Source organism: Nelumbo lutea, chromosome 4 (genome assembly GCF_056320005.1).
Source record: "Nelumbo lutea isolate HS-2025 chromosome 4, American lotus-T2T, whole genome shotgun sequence".
Taxonomy (NCBI): domain Eukaryota; kingdom Viridiplantae; phylum Streptophyta; class Magnoliopsida; order Proteales; family Nelumbonaceae; genus Nelumbo; species Nelumbo lutea.
This window is the reverse complement of record NC_142687.1, coordinates 50,457,314-50,475,220: the sequence shown is the minus strand read 5'-3', so window position 1 is coordinate 50,475,220 and position 17,907 is coordinate 50,457,314. Positions and strand designations below refer to the sequence as shown.

General features: G+C 36.0%; 2 protein-coding genes across 25 annotated transcripts in view; one reads left to right on the top strand and one right to left on the bottom strand.

The window, feature by feature from the left end:
- The window catches only part of LOC148855689 (ENHANCER OF AG-4 protein 2-like), a 41,048-nt gene extending 34,416 nt beyond the window's left edge, over positions 1-6,632 (top strand). For 2 of the 23 annotated variants that reach the window (XM_088941429.1, XM_088941452.1), the window contains 4 exons: positions 2,731-2,826; positions 2,925-3,042; positions 3,996-5,282; positions 5,371-6,632. In XM_088941429.1, coding sequence (XP_088797555.1) covers positions 2,731-2,826; positions 2,925-3,007 — 179 coding nt within the window. In that variant the 3' untranslated portion in view covers positions 3,008-3,042; positions 3,996-5,282; positions 5,371-6,632. Of the gene's footprint in view, positions 1-1,950; positions 2,686-2,714; positions 2,896-2,924; positions 3,043-3,995; positions 5,283-5,352 lie in introns of those variants that run through there. The other 21 variants (XM_088941440.1, XM_088941437.1, XM_088941439.1 and 18 more) reach the window with 21 other exon arrangements.
- Positions 6,633-13,263: 6,631 nt separating this feature from the next.
- Positions 13,264-16,803, bottom strand: LOC148855688 (actin-depolymerizing factor 1-like). Of its 2 annotated transcripts, XM_088941858.1 has the most exons (3): positions 16,664-16,803; positions 15,191-15,456; positions 13,264-13,762 (listed from the first exon to the last, which is right to left on the bottom strand). In XM_088941858.1, exons 1-3 carry the CDS (start codon positions 16,664-16,666, stop codon positions 13,612-13,614), a joined length of 420 nt encoding a protein of 139 aa, XP_088797984.1. In that variant the 5' UTR covers positions 16,667-16,803; the 3' UTR covers positions 13,264-13,611. The 2 variants fall into 2 exon arrangements, with proteins under 2 accessions (XP_088797984.1, XP_088797983.1); XM_088941857.1 differs by lacking the exon at positions 16,664-16,803 and having other exon boundaries at positions 15,191-15,462.
- Positions 16,804-17,907: the final 1,104 nt, after the last annotated feature.

The window sequence follows — 17,907 nt, the reverse complement described above, 5'->3', positions numbered from 1 at the left end:
TTGATTGGTTCTGGTTATTCTCTCTCTTTTTTTTCTCTCTATTTTCTTTTTTATTCCTTCAAGAACCTGCTGCAGTCATCAACAATCATAGACTTTTTATTACCTTCCTAATTCGTCTCAGCCATGGAGTGTGAATGTAGAGGATCAAGAAGCTGTTTATTCAGAAGATCAGGAGGGAAGGGAGGTGGGAGATGGGCTTGGGGAAGTCGTGAAGGGGTCAGTAAGGTGAGGAGAGGGCAAGTAAGGAATGCTGGGAAGGGAGGCTGTGAAGGGGGTGGTGACAAGAATTCAAAAGTTTTCTGTTGTGTTGAGGACTCGGGAAAAGATTTTGGACAAGGACTGGGAAACTGGTTTGTCAGTAGAGTGCGAGAATTTCCGAAAGCTTGAAGTTTCAGTTGGTAGGATTGGAGTCGATCTAGGTCGGAGAAGAAGCGTGAACAAGGAAGGAGATGTTGAACCTCTAGAAGGGGTGTAAAAAGCCAGAGAGACAAACAAGTTTCATTTTGTCCACGTATCAAAGGCTTTCTCAAGACTAAAAGACAGGTTGATTGGGGCGGGTTGTTCCAATAAATATAAGAGAGTCTACAAGAGGAAGAGATTAAAAGATATAGATTCCAAGAAGGGTGGTGAAAAGAGGGTAGAGTTTCAAGCTGCAGCAAGGTTAGGACAGGGCCAGGAAATAAGGTGGAGGGAGGTCGGGTTGCTGAGAGTTGTGCTTTATCTCAACTAGTTGGGAAGGAGGACAGGGATAAAATGGAGATCAAGAGCTTGTTCGTCTGTATCTTGGCTGTCCTGTAGTTGGATTGGGTGTTATCTGTGAGCACCCATGTTTGGTTGTAATAAGTTTTTTACTTCTATCAATGGATTTTTATTTGTACTCTTCAAAAAAATTGAACTGGTCCTACATCACTGTGACCTGTTTTTGTGATACACACTTGTACATGGTTCTGTGACTAAACCCAGAAACTCATATATATATATAATTGCAGTGTACCATTAGTCCATTACGATACCTAGGTGATGTGACTTTTGAGATAATTCTAACTTACCAGTAATTTAACTGTTATTTCAATTGAGAAATTTGGGTTTTTCGTAAAGAACCAAAATGCGAAAGGTTAGCACCATACCCAGACTACCTTTCTCAGGACCCCAGATTTCTGGGACCAACATTGGGTGATGGCCGAGCCATCAAATTTCCATTTTGTCCTTGTATACTTTTTATTTGTTCCCCTTTATGTACTTTTTATTAGTAACAACAAAATCAGTTCTTTAATCAGAGACTTTAAAACCGTTACCCTCTATATCATCTAGAGTAGGGATGATGGATGCATAGCACATGATTGGTGGTGTTGAAAAATTTAAGCTTTACCTGTTTCATTGTAGTATCATTGTTTAAACGACTTTATCCTTAATTTTCTCAACAGATGGAACATAAATACAAAAACAAGCAAGGTGCAGTAACCGGGAAAACCACCCACATAAAAGAACCCTGGCCTTGAACTCCTTGTATATTCTTTTGTTTATAGCAATTAAAGTAACTTAGTTTTTTTGGTCAATTTTTATGGAACATATTTAGATTATGTATTTGTTAGATGCTGTTTCTGTAGATAGTTTTCTTCTAAACTTCATTCAAATACCATACAGATTCAAAATCCAATACATCTTTGTAAAAAAATTAAAGTTTTAAGAATTGTGTATATAACATACTAATTCCTTACTGCAAATCAATAATGTTGTCATTTCATATATTTGCATCTCTTCTTTTGGTTATCGTATATTTTAAAAGGTAGTTTAGGCGTTCAGGAAGCATTGGATTCTGTCATCTTGCTTTAATACACATCTTTGTATACATCTTGTATATGCTTCTTTGCCTTTGTATGCATCTTGTATATGCTTCTTTTTCTTTTAAGACACTTTTTGTTACAGACCTAAAGTTTGCTTACTTTATAGGGTGTCTGTGATACTGGAAAGACATGATACTGGAAAAACTTACAACCAATCAACCGGCATTGTAAAAGTGGTAACCAATCAGGTGGGTTTCATCAAAATTCATGGGGGTTTTGAGTGGCCAAAGCCTTTCTGGTATCATGTCTTTCTGGTGTCATAGATTTTTCCTTTATATGTTAAAACATAATTAGTTTTTCTGAAATAAAAGAATTTGGTGAGATTTACCTGTTTTAGATTAATGGATATAATGGTCACCTATGTGGAGAAACAAGGGCGCCTAGAAATCAAATTTGTTAGAGGAAATTAATCACTATTTAATAAATATTGATCAATGGATATAAACAACATAATGATGGCTAAAATTTTATAATTGATCTATGCATCTGATTATACTGAATGAAAATTCTTTCAAAAAAAAAAAATTATTTCAAAGTTCATTTCCAATTATGTTGCTGACAAGTTCCCTATATATTACTGGGGAAGGAATTCTAGTTTGTGGACCTGAATTTTTGCTAAAATCCATTGTAGTTGTTATGTATAGGTAAATGTGTTCTAGTTTACAAGATGGCACATTGCATTTTAGAACAAATTTCTTTAGGATGAGTACAATGGTGGCTGCATGCTTGCATGTATGTGTTTTTGAATATTGTCTGATCTCATATCTGTTTCCATGTCATTGTTTATGGAACCTTATGACATTGATTTTGTACATACCCGTTGCTTTTGGTAATTCAACCACTAAAGTCTAGTTTAAATACTTGTAATAGATTTTGCTGGTGGCAGGCTACTTTCAGCCACCTGTTGAGAGGCCCTCAACAAATAATATGGGTTTTCAACATCCTGTGCACAATCCTCTAGCATCTGGAGCTTCAGTTCCAGGTGATATTTGCTTGTAAATGAGCTGCTTGGCTGTGTTGAAAAAATTGGTTATGGCACTTGTCCACTTTTTCAAGCCATGAACATTTTGGTGTTTCTAGTTCCTTCAGCTTCAGGTCATGGTGTTGGCCAGATGCTTCCATGCAGACCAGATGTGTCTGCCATTACTTGGAGACCAGCTTAATTATGATATTGGGGCATCATTATTTTAATTTTTTGGTGAGTTTTATCACCTGGTTAGAAATCTGTTACCTTTTTTTTTTGTGGAAGATTTATCACCTGATCATTCTAGTTCTCGTGTATTCACTTTAGCACATGGTTAACATAGCATCCAAAAGACATTAAAATTGGTATAAACTTCTGTTATGGGATTTGGCCTAAAAATTGCACTCATAGGATTGGCCATCTGTTATCACAATTTACCTGAGCAAGTTGCTTAAAATAATCTTAAATAACTGGGGAACCTCCACTGTCAGCTTAGCCTGCTTAGGAGTTGTTTCTAGAAGTAATGTTGTTAGACCCAGATTGCATTGGTTGGATCCTTTGGACCATGATCCAGCAGCTTTACAGTTTTCGAAAAAAAATCAGTCTGGGTTCTGAAATGGAAAAATCACTGTTTCAAAACCAAGTGAAGATGCAATGGATTGGGCTGTGGGGACATATACACTTTATAGATGACGTAGGGTTTATTATTGGTTACATAGCCCCTAGCACAGCCATCCATGTATAGCTAATCCAGAATCTTTCTGTAAATCAGTTCCCTGTATGGGCTTGTGAGCACTTCAGAGCTACAATATTATCTAGAAGGGTTGCATGTGTTAACCATCCTTAGGGAGAGAATTAAAAGAAAATAAAAGAACATATCTAGCATCATTAATTTTGGGGTATAAACTGATATTGTTAGGAAGTGGATAAAGATTGACTAAACTTGGGGTCCTGTCTACTATGGTTTTTATTCACCAAACCCTCTCTTCACAGTGCATTAGTAGTTTGGTTCGCTGTCCATGTTATAGCCTGTGTCGTAGAAGGAGCTGTGTAAATTTCTGTATGTTACGGACCCATGGGGCATAATTGCATGCTAGGCACGATTTTCATGGATTAATGATCTCGCTTTCTTATCTTTGACGTATTGGATTAGTTTGTTCTAATGATTGCCATTATCTCCTATTCAGTGAGGCGGAGGTTTGGACAATAATATTATGTAAGTTAAAAATTCACATCCTCTACTGCGTTAGAAGGCAGAGTTTCTGGACTATTTTCCAACAGCCAACTGCTATAAGATTGTTGAGATCTGGCGGAGATCCTTGGCAGGACTGTGTATATTGTAATTTTTTCCTGACAATTGCATCCCGCAGACTATTGTTGAGTAAGTCCATGTTTTTTATTCATTTGCGTAAAAATCGTTCTTCTGTAATTATACTGTTAATACAATATAAAGATATTTATTTCAAGGGCAGGCAATCATATTTGAGTATATCCTACTGCTTTATTCTGAAGTATTCACGTGCCACACTCAGAAGTAGAGCTTCATAGAATTGCTGCTTGCAGGTAACAGTTTGATTCCTTGATCTACCTGTTAGAGTTGACCTTCCCTTCTGTAAAACTGGTATATGTTATGATTTATTCGCTGGTTGAAGTTTGTCTACTGAGTTTGGTCAACTTAAATAATTTGTTAGTTGAAGCTGACCTTGCTAGTTGCAGCCTCTTTAGGTGGAGCAGATCGTACTACAATTCGCTTTTATTTGCCCCTCATGGTGGATGTATGAATATCAGGAAGGCATTTTTAAATGCATAATCACAAATATGCTGAATGATTAGAATATATGTAAACTCAAATTCTACATTCGTCAATAATAATAGTATAATACCGAGGTTTAATGCATGGTTTACAATTTTTATTTTGTCTGACAATTTATCATGGCTGATCAGGATATTTGGGGGAATTTTCTTTGAGATATTTGAAAATCATAAAAATCAGATGTTTTTTTTTTGCGAAACAATGGAACTATATTAAACGCCATTAAAGACAATAGTTCCTGTTACATCATGTAACTTAGATCGGAGGCTGGTCGATCCAAATTTCTAAAACCAACCATTTAGCAAATCGGGTCATAGAGTGATGAGAATCAAGGTTTTTAAAAACGAACCGGAAACAGAACCGGTCAGGGACCGGTTTCTGGTTAAGTGGTTCAACCGCCTGGGTCGAACAGTTTGACCTGTGATGTCATAAATAAATAAAAAATAAAAAAATATTTATAAATAAAAAAAAATAGCGTAAAATTAACTAAAATAAGAAAAAATGCAGAATATAATTATCTAAATACAAAAATCTGTTTTGTATTTTTGAACGAACCGGGGAGTTGATGAAGAAGCTCTTCTCAAAGGCCTACCCATGGATCTCCGCAGAGACATCAAGCGCCACCTTTGCTTGGACCTTGTTCGACGAGTCAGTATCAATTGTATGTCTTATATATGGTTTTATCTTTTATGTTATGGAATTTTAATCTGTCTGACTAGATAAAAAACCAGGTGCCACTGTTTGACCAGATGGACGAGCGGATGCTAGATGCGATATGTGAGAGGCTATAATTCGAGGCTCCCCGGAGTCTAATACTACCGATGGTGGTCGTACGGGATTCTTCAATTCATGTCGCATTGGCCCCAGTGACTTCTGTGGCGAGGAACTGCTGAAATGGGCGCTTGATCCACGCCCAAGTGTCATCCTTCCGTCGTCCATACACATCGTCAAGGCCATTTCTGAAGTCGAGGCGTTCGCACTCATTGCCGATGACTTGAAGTTTGTGGTGTCGCAATTCCATAGGCTTCATATCAAGCAACTTAGACACAAGTTTTGGTTCTATTCGCACCAATGGCGCACATGGGCTGCATGCTTCATTAAAGCAGCATGGTGTCGGTTCAAAAGAAGGAAGGATGCGGCTGAGCTAAAGTCTCGGGAGAGCCCCGAGACCGCCTCGCCTGTCCCAGCATTTGAACGAACTGTTCGGGTCGAATGGCCGCCGGTGGACTGGTCCAACGATGGTGTGACGGTGGACTCGCCGGTAATGGTGGTGTGACGGTGGGCTCGGGCTTGGTCACAGGTGATTCTCGCTGCAAGTGCTGCTGCAAGCCTGCAACTGTTATTGCCGCTAGAAACCCCCGGCCGTCATTGCAAAATCACCCGTCGCTGCAAAATCGCCGGCCGCCACTACAAGTCGATCGTTGGACCAATTACTACCGCAACTATTACTGTTGGATGGCTGGACCTGCTGCAAAATCAATGCTGGCCATTGTAGATGAATTTCACCGCCGTCGCTGGTTGCTGTAAATTGCTGTCGGTTGCTATGTGTCACCGTCGGATGCCGTAGATCATGGTCGCCGCAGGTGGTTGGTTGGGTGTGAAGGCTGAGAGGAGGGAAGGGTTAGAACAAAAATGGGGGTCGTTCTAACCCTAACTATTAGTAAGATTTGGGGCGGGGATATGAAACTCATTTTATTTTTTGTTTTTTCTATTTTATTTAAATCAGCAAAAATAAAAAATATAACCCACGAACCGTCGCCTAGGTCGAACGGTGTAGTGGTTTGACCGCCTGGGTCAATGGTTTTTTGACTTTTTCTACATTTTTAAGGAATTTCCGGTTTATAGTATAACCGGACCCGGGGGCTGACTGGTTACCGGTTTTTTCGGTCTGACTGTCTCATCCGGTCCGGTTTTGAAAACCATGATCAGAATTGTTAAAAGATCTACTAACGAAAGAAATCTGAATGTGCCCATATTCATAAACTAAGGCTATATTTGGTTTGTTGCTCCAGGCTTCGTTCTTTTAATTCATGCTCATTCTGAGCAAGAATGAATAGCATTAGTGTTTGGTTACAAAATTCTTGTCATAGGCCTTGAAGTAACCTGTAGCATAGTGTTTATATTATGATGGTGGTCAATCTATCGGCCTAGGTCTATAAAACTGTTGCTATAGATGTTGGATGGCAGACTGTTATGGAATCCTGCTTGGAAATTGGCTGTCAGCCATATGCCAGTAAACATGTTGCTCCAGGCTTCGTTCTTTTAATTCATGCTCATTCTGAGCAAGAATGAATAGCATTAGTGTTTGGTTACGAAATTCTTATCATAGGCCTTGAAGTAACCTGTAGCATAGTGTTTATATTATGATGGTGGTCAATCTATCGGCCTAGGTCTATAAAACTGTTGCTATAGATGTTGACTGGCAGACTGTTATGGAAACTTGCTTGGAAATTGGCTGTCAGCCATATGCCAGTAAACATATTTGTCAGCAATTGGCATTGTTTTTTCTTTTTTTTTTTTTTTGAAATGAAAATGAGCTACAATTTTTATATGGTGTTTTATTATATTTTATGAATTTCTTAGCTTATCATCTTATCTGTATTGAATACACCAATTTGGTGAAATTGTGAAATTCATGTTATTATTTTATTTTTAATTTTACAATTTTTTTAAATTTTATTTGTATTTAGAAGTTCAATCACTTTTCTTAATTTATACAATTGGCTACTCAATTAAGAAATTAGTTTTAAATAGGTGATAATCTAAGCAACCTAATGCATAAGATTTTCTTAGCCTATTTTTTATTTTTCATATTTTGTGTTATTAATGTCGGGCCCACATGGCTGATTTGTGTTTTGTTGGTCAGGGTACCGTGTGTTTCCTCTATCTATCTACTAATGAGCATCGTACATACTTGTTTTATTATTTCAGTTGAACAAAATAATAGATTGAAATTTGGACCCAAATAGGTACAAAATTTTTCTCATTCCTTCCATGAAATGAATTCATTTTCTTTCGAAAAGCATTTCGTTCGTAGCAACATTTTCTCATTGTCCATTATAGAATTTTATTTTTGGAAAGAATGGGTAAGAATTAGAGTTGAACATAAGATGGCCTAATGTCCTAACTTGTTGCAAAAGAAAACATTGCGAAGGAAGAATAGATGAACATTGCCAGGCTTGTGTCACAATTTGCGAGTCCGAATGAATCAGCAGGTGAGTTGCCAAGATCTTGAGCCTATTTGCAAATCTAATTCAGCTTCCTTCATCAAACCTAATGAGTTAAACGACCGCCTGTAGTACCAAGAAATGATGTATCATTAGAGTTTAGAAATATAGATAACTCCACAAAACTCATGCTTGAATTAATGGTATCTCTGTCACAATAAAATGAACTCCACTAGGAAATGTTAATTTAAAGGATGTGTAAGTATGCGATGGAGGCAATACGAATCGCATCATGATATTAACACTTTAGATATATAAACCACAAACTTTTAGATTGGTGTTCAGCTAGATTCCACATCATCCAATAACAGAAGACTAGGAACTGTCGTTATGGTTCATTCTTTCACATGCGTTCATTAGGAAAGGGGTGAGATCCCTATTGATCCTTTGTGTTTTATGAGAATAGACTCATTTAAAGTACTAAAGTTCTGTAAAGACAAGTTTATAGTTGTATCAAATGATTTCTTAATTGAACTTGAAAGATTTAATAGAAACAATGATGATTTAAGACATGAAGAAGTAGTTGTATCAAATGATGGACCAAACTCTTTCCAAGCAAGGAAATGTGCTTCCATGGACAAGAAGAAGAATATATCAAGCTCTAGAGTTTCCAATTTTTCTTATTTTTAGAGGACTTGGTGTAATAAGTTGCAAGATGTACTACTATGTGTTTAATACAGGCTTACCTCAGTTTTATCAAAACCTTAGAGACCAATGGTTAAAATAGAAAGGTTCTAAGTTTGGAAGCTTTAGGAATTGACTCGTAAACTCTAGGAGTCACCTACTTGAGTTTTTCAATGCTGAACACAGTTAGTAGTTGGTTGCCCATAAGGCAATAGTCGATTGAACACTTGTGACAGCTAAGCTTGATGTCACACTTTCTATGGTTAGTAGTCAACTAATGAAATGAGGATATTTGACTATGTTTATCAACTAAGAATAATTTGCATGAAGTTCCTGACTACTAATAGGTAGTAGTCGACCACTAGAGAGAAAAGATTTTCTTCTGCGAATAGTAGTCAACCACTAGAGAGAAAAAAAAAATTCTCCTACGAATAGTAGTTGACTACTTGAACATGATAGTTAACTACCTATTTTAGATAAGATTGAAGCACTCGACTACTTAGTGATGATAGTTGACCACACCACAAAGAAAAAGAAAACTTTTGATCATTTGAAGGCTTAACGACTTTTTCGTCTTTTCGTAAGCCTTTAATATTGTTGGGAATATGTTCTAAACATTTCGTAGAGTGATTTAATCTCTTTCTAATGGTTCTATAATACTCACAAGCTCTATAAGGTTGATTCATGCTATATATGCATGTGTTTGACATGAAAAATTCAAGGAAGTATATTGAACTAAAGACACTTAAGTGAAAAAGAGAGAAACAACAAGAGAGCAAAATAGAGTGAAGAGATTCTAATATAAAAGAGTTTATCCATGGGAGAAAGGCTTGAAAAAGCTATTTGTTCTTCATTGGTTCTCTCCAAGAATCATCATTCTCTTTAAGTATTATTGCCCATATTTGTTCTAAGAATCATCAATCTTTTTAAGTGTTATTGCCTATATTTGTTGTTCTTACTCCTGCATCTAAATAGTTTATTTTGTACTGATATTTGTGCCTACTAGAGGCATTATTTTGAGCTTTATTTGTTTATCTTTTCATCATACTTGTAGTAATTAATCACTTAGTGGTTTTTAGCTAATAGTTATTGAGTGTTCTGTGATTAAACACTGAAAGGTTGGATTAGCACTTGTAAATCTATTTGGTGAAAGGTTTTGTTGGCACCTGAAAGTCTAACTATTGTAGAGGTCTTGTTGGCACTTGAAAAGTCCAATTGTTGTAAAGGTTTTTCTAGCACTTGGAAAGCCCAACTGGTTTAATGGAATTCTCAAGTAGTGTGTTTAAGGAAAGGATGTAGTCCTAATTTGGCCAAACCTCTATAAATCTATGTATGCTTTTGGTTTCTTTTTATTTGTTTTGTACACTTATTGATTAATACTCATTCTATATATTATTATCGTTATCATATTACACTTCTTATCATTGTTGTCCACCATCTTTTGTATAGTACTTAAGTTTGGAAAGTTCTTAGTTGGGGTGGAAAACCTTGTAGAACCCAATTTACCCCTCTTGGGTTAGGATACTTGGGCAAGTATTTTGGCTCTGGTAAGGACATGTAGTAAGACCTCAACTGGTGCAGATGACATTGATTAGGACAAATTTGTAGAAGCAAATCCATACAGGAACATTTTGGAAGTAAACAATCTCTAGGAAAGCTATAAATAGGAGACCTCTAAAAGAGATTTGGAACAATTGTTCCCGCTCTTAGAGACTCTTCATGCTTCAATCTCCCTCCGGTCTTAGATTTGAGATCTGAGTCCCCCTTCCTTTGTAAGTTTTGACTATCCTCTCAAAGTGCCATTTGCCATCCTTAAGCAAAGAACCCCTAAGTATCGATCTGAACCTTTCCATATTTAGAATATTTGGTTCATTGGTCTGATCATAGAGTTGGCATTGAAGAAAGATATATTGGTACTATGTGTTTTAATGATAACAAAATCATTGAGAATAATAATGGCTTGTACTAAGTGTGCAACTATTTTCATTGGGCTAAAAATGATTAGTAAATGCTAAGATGTAGTAAAAAATGAATGTAAGTATTGGGTACTTGTAAGTCATGATGAATCTGTTCAAAAATGGAACTGGCCACCATGAGTTGAAAAAAGAAGTTTAAAGTCCAAGAAGTCTATAATGTGTCATGTCATATCATGTTTAGGACTTGAACTTTATGTAAATCATAAGCTTGGGATGCATACTATTAGTTAAGATCAAACTTGGTTAACCTAAACCCTAAAGACTAATGTTAGACTAGGTCTAGTTCTTAAAAAAATGTTAGACCTACTTTGGAATGAAACAACACAAGGTTCTAAGGTTTGGAGCATTGAAGAATTGATTACTCAAAATGATGAGTCAACTACCCTTGATAGCTAAGGCATGCTTTGTGAGAATACTATTTATGAGTTGACAATTGAATTCTCATGAGTTGACTATTTTTGACAGGCAAGACATGAAACATTTGTTATTGTTCTATAGTTGACTACAAGTTCTTGATGAGTCAACTATCTTTAATAGTCGAGAGTTGGCCTAAGTTGTTAGTTAACAAATTTGTTGTGTCGGTCGACTACCAGAGAAAATAGACTCCCCACTTGTGAGCGATAGTCGATCAATGGTCTATCAATCGACTACTTGTAATAAAAATTAACTGTTTGCAGGCACGACTAGCTCTTCTTTTGTAAGCCTTCTATTCATTGGGATTAAGGTGAGAACATTGCCAAGAATGGATTGAGGCCATCTTAATGGCTCTTCAACAATCATAAGGTCTCAACATCTATAAAATAATGTTTGGGGACTAAAAATGAACACGAACTAGATTTGTAATATGTCAACTATATTGAGAGCATTTCGTTGAGTAAGAAATTTGAGAAAAAAAGAGTTCTCTAAGCCTAACCAATTTGTTTGAGAAAAACAAAGTAGCCATTATGGCTTATATGTTTCTTACAGAGATTTGAGAATCTCTTCATGTGGTGAGCTTATTATTGTTTCATCCACTTTATTGTGATATTAGCTTTCTTTGTATCAACTTTTTATTTGCCTACTAAGAGGCATATTGAGTTTGTATTTGTGCTTAAATTGCTTTTATCAGTTTTATCTGAGATGTTCTAAGAAGTGAATACTAGTGTTGGTAGAGATAGCACCAAGAAAGTCTATCCAAGTATAACAAGCACATAGAAGAGTTGTTGGTTTTTAAAGGTTTGACTAGCACCCTAGAAGTTCTAGTCGACTTGTTTAGTGGAAATCACAAGAGGGGCCTGAGTAAAGGACGTGGACCTGGGTTGGTCGAACCTCTATAAAATTCTTTATATGCTTTACTTTTGTTGAAATCTTTATTTTCTTGTTAGTCATTGTTTATCTGATTGCATTTCATTGCACTACATTCATTAGCATACATATCCTTAACACTTATTTTCGTTGCACTAATCTTGTAGAAGGCTGTAGGTCACAAAGAAGGAAAAGTTTTTAAGCACTCAACTCACCCCCTCTTGGTTTGGCTAACCAGGACAACAAGTGGTATGGGTAGGTTTAGTTTGAACTAGCTTAACAACTAGGTAAATAGAATGGCCACCCATGGAAGTGTTGTCATTATTGAGGGATACTCAATCTACTTGCTTCTTATCTTTGATGGTTTTGATTAATTTTACTAAAAGGTAAGAATGAGGATCTACCTTATATCTCTAGACTATGAGATTTGGGAAACAATCATGAAAGGTCTAGCTTTGGTGCAAAAATAAGAAGCTAGAGCCACCAACATTTTGAAAAGCGGGCATAATGAAAAAGTTATATAAAATTGCATCTTGCATGTATGCATATAAAATTTGGCATATCTTCAATTTTATATTAAAAAATCATTAGGTTGCCAAGAGTACTAATTTTATATAAAAATAATAATTAATAAAATATACACATATTGAATTAAAAAATGTACATAACATTATATATTATATAACAAGAAAGATGTAATATTTTATTTCCTAATAATATACATAATAAAAAATGTAGGATGAGATTGGGTAAAACATTCTGTGCAAAGCATGGGATAATTCTTAGTAAAAAATTCCACAGTAGCGTGGATCAATCCACAATAAAAACCTGTGGATGAGAAATTGTCTTCTGATGTGGACTGATCCACGAGATAGTGTGGATCGGTGCTCACTACAGACCAGCCAAACACCTTCAGAGATCGTGGTGCATTTCAAAATGCAATATATTGTGGTCTGACCACGATACCAAACACCCACTTAAACCCTAAACCCTAATTCTTAAACCCTGAACCCTAAACTTATAAGCCCTAATCTTAAACCTTAAACCCTAAACCCTAAATCTTAAATCCTAAACCCCTAAATATGTAAACCCTAACCTCAAAAACTCTAAATTTTAATAACTAAGAAAATATTTGATCAGACACAATTCCTAGGACCAGGTAGGAATCAATAATCTCTCTCCAACTACATTTATTTTCCCAAGAGATTTCAAGAGTTAATTGTTTTTTATCTTTTCCGTTTGCTTTTTTTCTCCATTTTCTCTTTTTTTTTTCCATTTAAATTGTTCTCATTTGTTGCAATTTATTTTCATTAATTCTCCAAATTTTTTATTAACAATTGACAAACAAAATAAATTGATATCGATTATATCACAAGCAAATAAATTCAAGTTATTATCATTATTATTATTATTATTATTATTATTATTATTATTATTATTATTATTATTATTATTATTATTATTATTATACAAAAGACGCACTAATCCTACCTCATAACATATTTTGAACATTTCTTATACACTGTAGCAATTCAATACATAATCTCGTGGTAATTTACTAAGATAATAGTTAAAAAAGGAATACAACAGTCACCACCTTGTCCTTTTGTTAAGAAGATATACATGCTATCTTCAAAGAGAAAAAGAAAATAACAAACAAATAAATGAATTGAAATGAAGGTCTCGTATTATCATCTCTATCGTACAAGGCCAAACCTATTTTCAATACATGACTCGAGAATCAAGAATATGACAAAAAAAAAGGAAACACATAGTATGAAATTCCATCAATGGTTTAGACTCTTAAGCCCAGAATAAGAAATGCTCCCGCACAACATCAAACAACAGCTATACTTAAAGCTGAAGAAGTTGTTAGGATTCAGAGGGCTCGTCCTTTTATGATGTCCATGCTTATCTCGCTTGGATCTGTTGCCTGCAATTCCACTTGAATGCCATCAAGTTCTCTCTTGAATCTATCCTTGGAGCTAGCATATAGCATCTTACTCCTCACCTTTGAGGTATCAGGTGACCTACAGGGAAGAAAATACTATAATATCTGATGAAATCCATCTATTTGGTATGATGGGCTGAGAATGAGAGACTGACTACTGGGGCTATAGATGCGTCTATTATATGTCTAAATTCGAATTCAAATCAGATCCATTTATAATTTGATCAACTATGAATCTACCCCAAATAATCTAGTATGATACAATACAATCAATCAGATCCAGTTATATTTAAACTATTGAATTTAGGGTTCAGACTATGATATTAGAAAGATATGATATCTAAAAATTTTTTGACCAATCAACTGGTATCATAAAGTGGTAGCCAATCAGATGTTATTTATTAAAATTCATGGATAGATTTTGATTGGTCAAAACTCTTTCGATGCCATGTCTTTCCCACATCATAGATTTGTGAGTGGTGGGTTTAAATCTTTATCCTCAAATCATATTCATGATATACAATATAAATTTCAATTTTTATCATCTTTTTTTATAATGGACCATGCCGATTAGACAATCGCTTGGGGGGTACGAGATGAATGCTTTTTGTTTCCATTTGCCTTTGAAATTGCTACATCAGCAGAAGAAAATAAAACTATGTTCTTGAACTGTGTTTTTGTTTTTAAAGAATAGAAACAAGTTGGTTTTGTTTAAAAGAAAACAATTTATCCTTTTGACCCATCAAGACGTTGGATTTTCCATAAAAGCAACTTTGTGGTAGGAATATTATATGATTTATGGAACATGATAATTGAAAACATATTCTTTAATGCAAAATTAAAGAACACATTTTTCTGTTTCTGTTTTGAAAAGAAAAATACATAACCCATTAAGAACATGTTTTGTGTGCGTGTTTTTTAAGAATTCAAACTAATGGTTTGGATTTGATTTGGAACTCATGACAACAATAGTTAACATTGAAAAATATCTTTAATATGCATTATCCCAATCAATCACCCATCACTCTTCAAAATTGTTGAGGCTCAGTTTGGTAAGAGTACAAATACAAATATATAGAGTGCAAAACCTTATATTTTGTATGTATTTGCAGTATACATTTTTGTATTAACTTTTACCAAACTAAGCCTGAAGATTCATGACCTATCAGTTGAGTTGGTCACTCAGCATCCCTCCCTTTTAAGAAGAGCAATTCAACCTGCCAAAAGGAAAGCTCTTCATCAGGTAGTGAATGCTGCACGCATTCCCTGCCACCACTAATTTATTAACACATCTAAAATTAATCCATATCTCACTGTGCATTGGGAGCATATTCCTTCTGTACTTGTCATTGGGGAGATGTTCCCAATACACAGGTGGGATGTGTTGTGGGGTGCGTGTGGATATATATGTATGGGTGCATGCAAAACTGTTCAATTCTATACCCAATTAGAGAAATAATACTCAACAATTCTTGATATTTGTGTGTGGCTTCAAGAGAACCGTTACCATGCAATGAAGAAAATTTTGCTCTTCTTGCAGTTCTCATCAGTTGTGAAATCAAAATCAAAGACAGCATAGCGACACTCATTGGCTGGCAAGCAAGCAGTGAAATCTTCATAACTCTCATCAGGTTTCCCAAGCCTGTCCACCATCACCTGCTGAATCCTTTCCTCAATCTTAAACACAATAAAACGGTAGTTTCTCTTCGCTTTTAGTTCCAAAAACTTCAGCTTACATTCATCGTTCACAGCCATTCCAGATGCCGAATTCGCCTTCATCCAAAAGAGAGAAAAAAAAAGGAACAAAGTTAGAAGAGGACAAGCATGATCCCACATGAGAGCGGGTCCAAATGTGGTAGGCACGTTAGGTAAGTACAATGAGTGAGTACGTAATAGCTATGTGACACATATCCCAATTAATGCATCTTTCATAAAACAATGAAAAAAGAAAATGTAAATGAATCCCAACTCTGAACAAAAATGTTTGAAAGAAAGGTGCATTAACTGGGACATATGTCACATAGTTATTACTTGCCCACTCATTGTATTTACCTAACGTGCTTACTACATCCGAGCCCATGAGAGCAGTTCAGACCAGATAGACACAATATTGTAAGCACATTCATTGAACACTTGAAAATTTTTTTGACACCTTTCTCTTAAAATACCCTCACCCCACCCATCAAAAAGATTAAAACCCCCTTTTAACCGTCAAAATACTTATTAACATGCTTATTTATGTTGTGCCTACTAATCTGATCCCACATGAGAGACCCCACTCCAATTTCATATCTAGAATCTCGTTTTTTTCTTTCTTTCAAACAACTTTTCAGTTCTATGGGGGTAGACCATGGTGAAGGCAGGATTCGATCCAAGTCTTCGCTACAACCAGCGAGCATTTGACACCTTGCAAGTGATATCTAGAATCAAAACATGCCTTTACAAAGACATAATGAACACTAAACCATTCACTTAAATGTGAAAATGCAGAGGATATTAATAACTGTTTGACATGGACAGATCATGATGATAAATACGATACTGATTTCAAATGCAATTGGGTGATTCGGTCCTAATGGAACCTCTTATTACTTAAAATATCTTATCCTAACTGGGAATTTATGACTCCAGAGTCTTGATTCTGATGCAGTGAAGTTCAATAGACACCCATGGAGGACCTTCAAGATTGAAGAACAGCAATTTTAAGTAGTGAAAATTCTAATGCAATGATTCTTCAAGGTTTTTCCTTTCATTCTCATTTGGGTTTGTTGACAACAATTCAAGGCGCCTGATATGAAATAGTACGTTGTTCACATTAATTTTTTTACAGGGGAAATTGGTAGTAACCATTCTTTTGAACTAATTTGCTTTCTTTCCCTTCATCATTATAATATTTTTATCTCTAGGCGCACTAATCATGTCATATTTCAAAACAAAATGATCAATTTATCCATGCAAAGAGAGAGAGAGAGATGCATACCATGCTGACAAGAGATCCCTGTAAAATGAGAAAGAGGAGGAACAATGAAAGGGAAGAGAAATGTGAGACCGAAGAGATGAGAGATCTTTAATTTTGGATATATGAAGGCTGGGTATTTTGTTTGATAGAGGAAAAAGAATGTAGGAAGGAGAGAACTTCCAGGAAGAAAATAAGGCTGGACACAAAAATCTAGACACGTTGTGGTGGAGAGTGGAATAAGCAACCTTATTTTCTCATTTTGGACAAAATAAACTTTTCGGTTGCCACGTTGGGGTGGGATATTTTCGGGGCTTTGACCCCCTCCTGTCACCATAAGAGTAACTAGCTAGACAGAAGTATAGATATGACCCTCTCTGTCTTTCCCTACCCATCATGCTCTCATGTTTTTTGTATTTCTTAAATATATTTATATTAATGGATTTTTTTTGAAAAGGACCATTTTCGACCTTAAACTATTGAAAAAAAATCCACTGCAAGGCCAAAATGGACGACATTAGAGATGCCGTCAATGCATCTGTTAGATATCTATTGAAATAACCGTTTTAAATGACATGGCTTGCCGAGTCAACCTAGAACGTTTGCAAGTGGGACACACTAAAAACTCGCACCCATTAACCGAAGTGTACACATAAGCAAAACCCATAATAACTCCAAACAATATTAAATCAAATAAAAGAAAAAAAGAAAACAAAGAGATAGGAAAAGAAGAACAAGAGAAGAGAACAGGGAGATCCCGATTGTCTTCTTAGTTTCCAATCATCCTTCATATAGCTTTAGTTTTCACAGATATTTGAAGCACTAGAAAACATACTAGTGACCTCCATCTCTGTTTCCGCCAATGATGGGCCGAGGGCAACAATGTAATTTCACTTTTGAGGCGAGGGTTGGCTGAGTCCGAGGGCTTCAAGGTCCGACTTGTAAGCAAAGGAAGACGTCATTGGCCCCGAGTGTTATCCCAAGGGCGAAGATTCTGACAGTCAAGTTAGAAGGGCGTAGTAAGGGGTTGGATGAGGCTTGAGTAAAGTGGCTCAGACGAGGTCACTATAGAGCTTAAGAGAGCTTAGAGCAATAAATGCCAATATAGCTTACAAGGGGTACCGTGCTTCATACAGGATGAGATGCATGTGCCCCCAGTAGTGTGCTTCACCATGTGCTAATGAGTCTGTGCATAGGTCAGGCGTTGGCCTCGGCTGATTGTTATCGTATGAAGTATGGGAGACGAGCAGGCATGCCATGGCCATGCA

Excerpts from the sequence above, each read along its gene's own strand:
- LOC148855688 (XM_088941857.1), bottom strand. The coding sequence starts at position 15,462 with ATGAAGGCGAATTCGGCATCTGGAATGGCTGTGAACGATGAATGTAAG. Across the intron at positions 13,763-15,190 it reads AAAATTTTCTTCATTGCATG|GTCACCTGATACCTCAAAGG; the intron begins GTAACGGTTCTC and ends TCTTCCCTGTAG.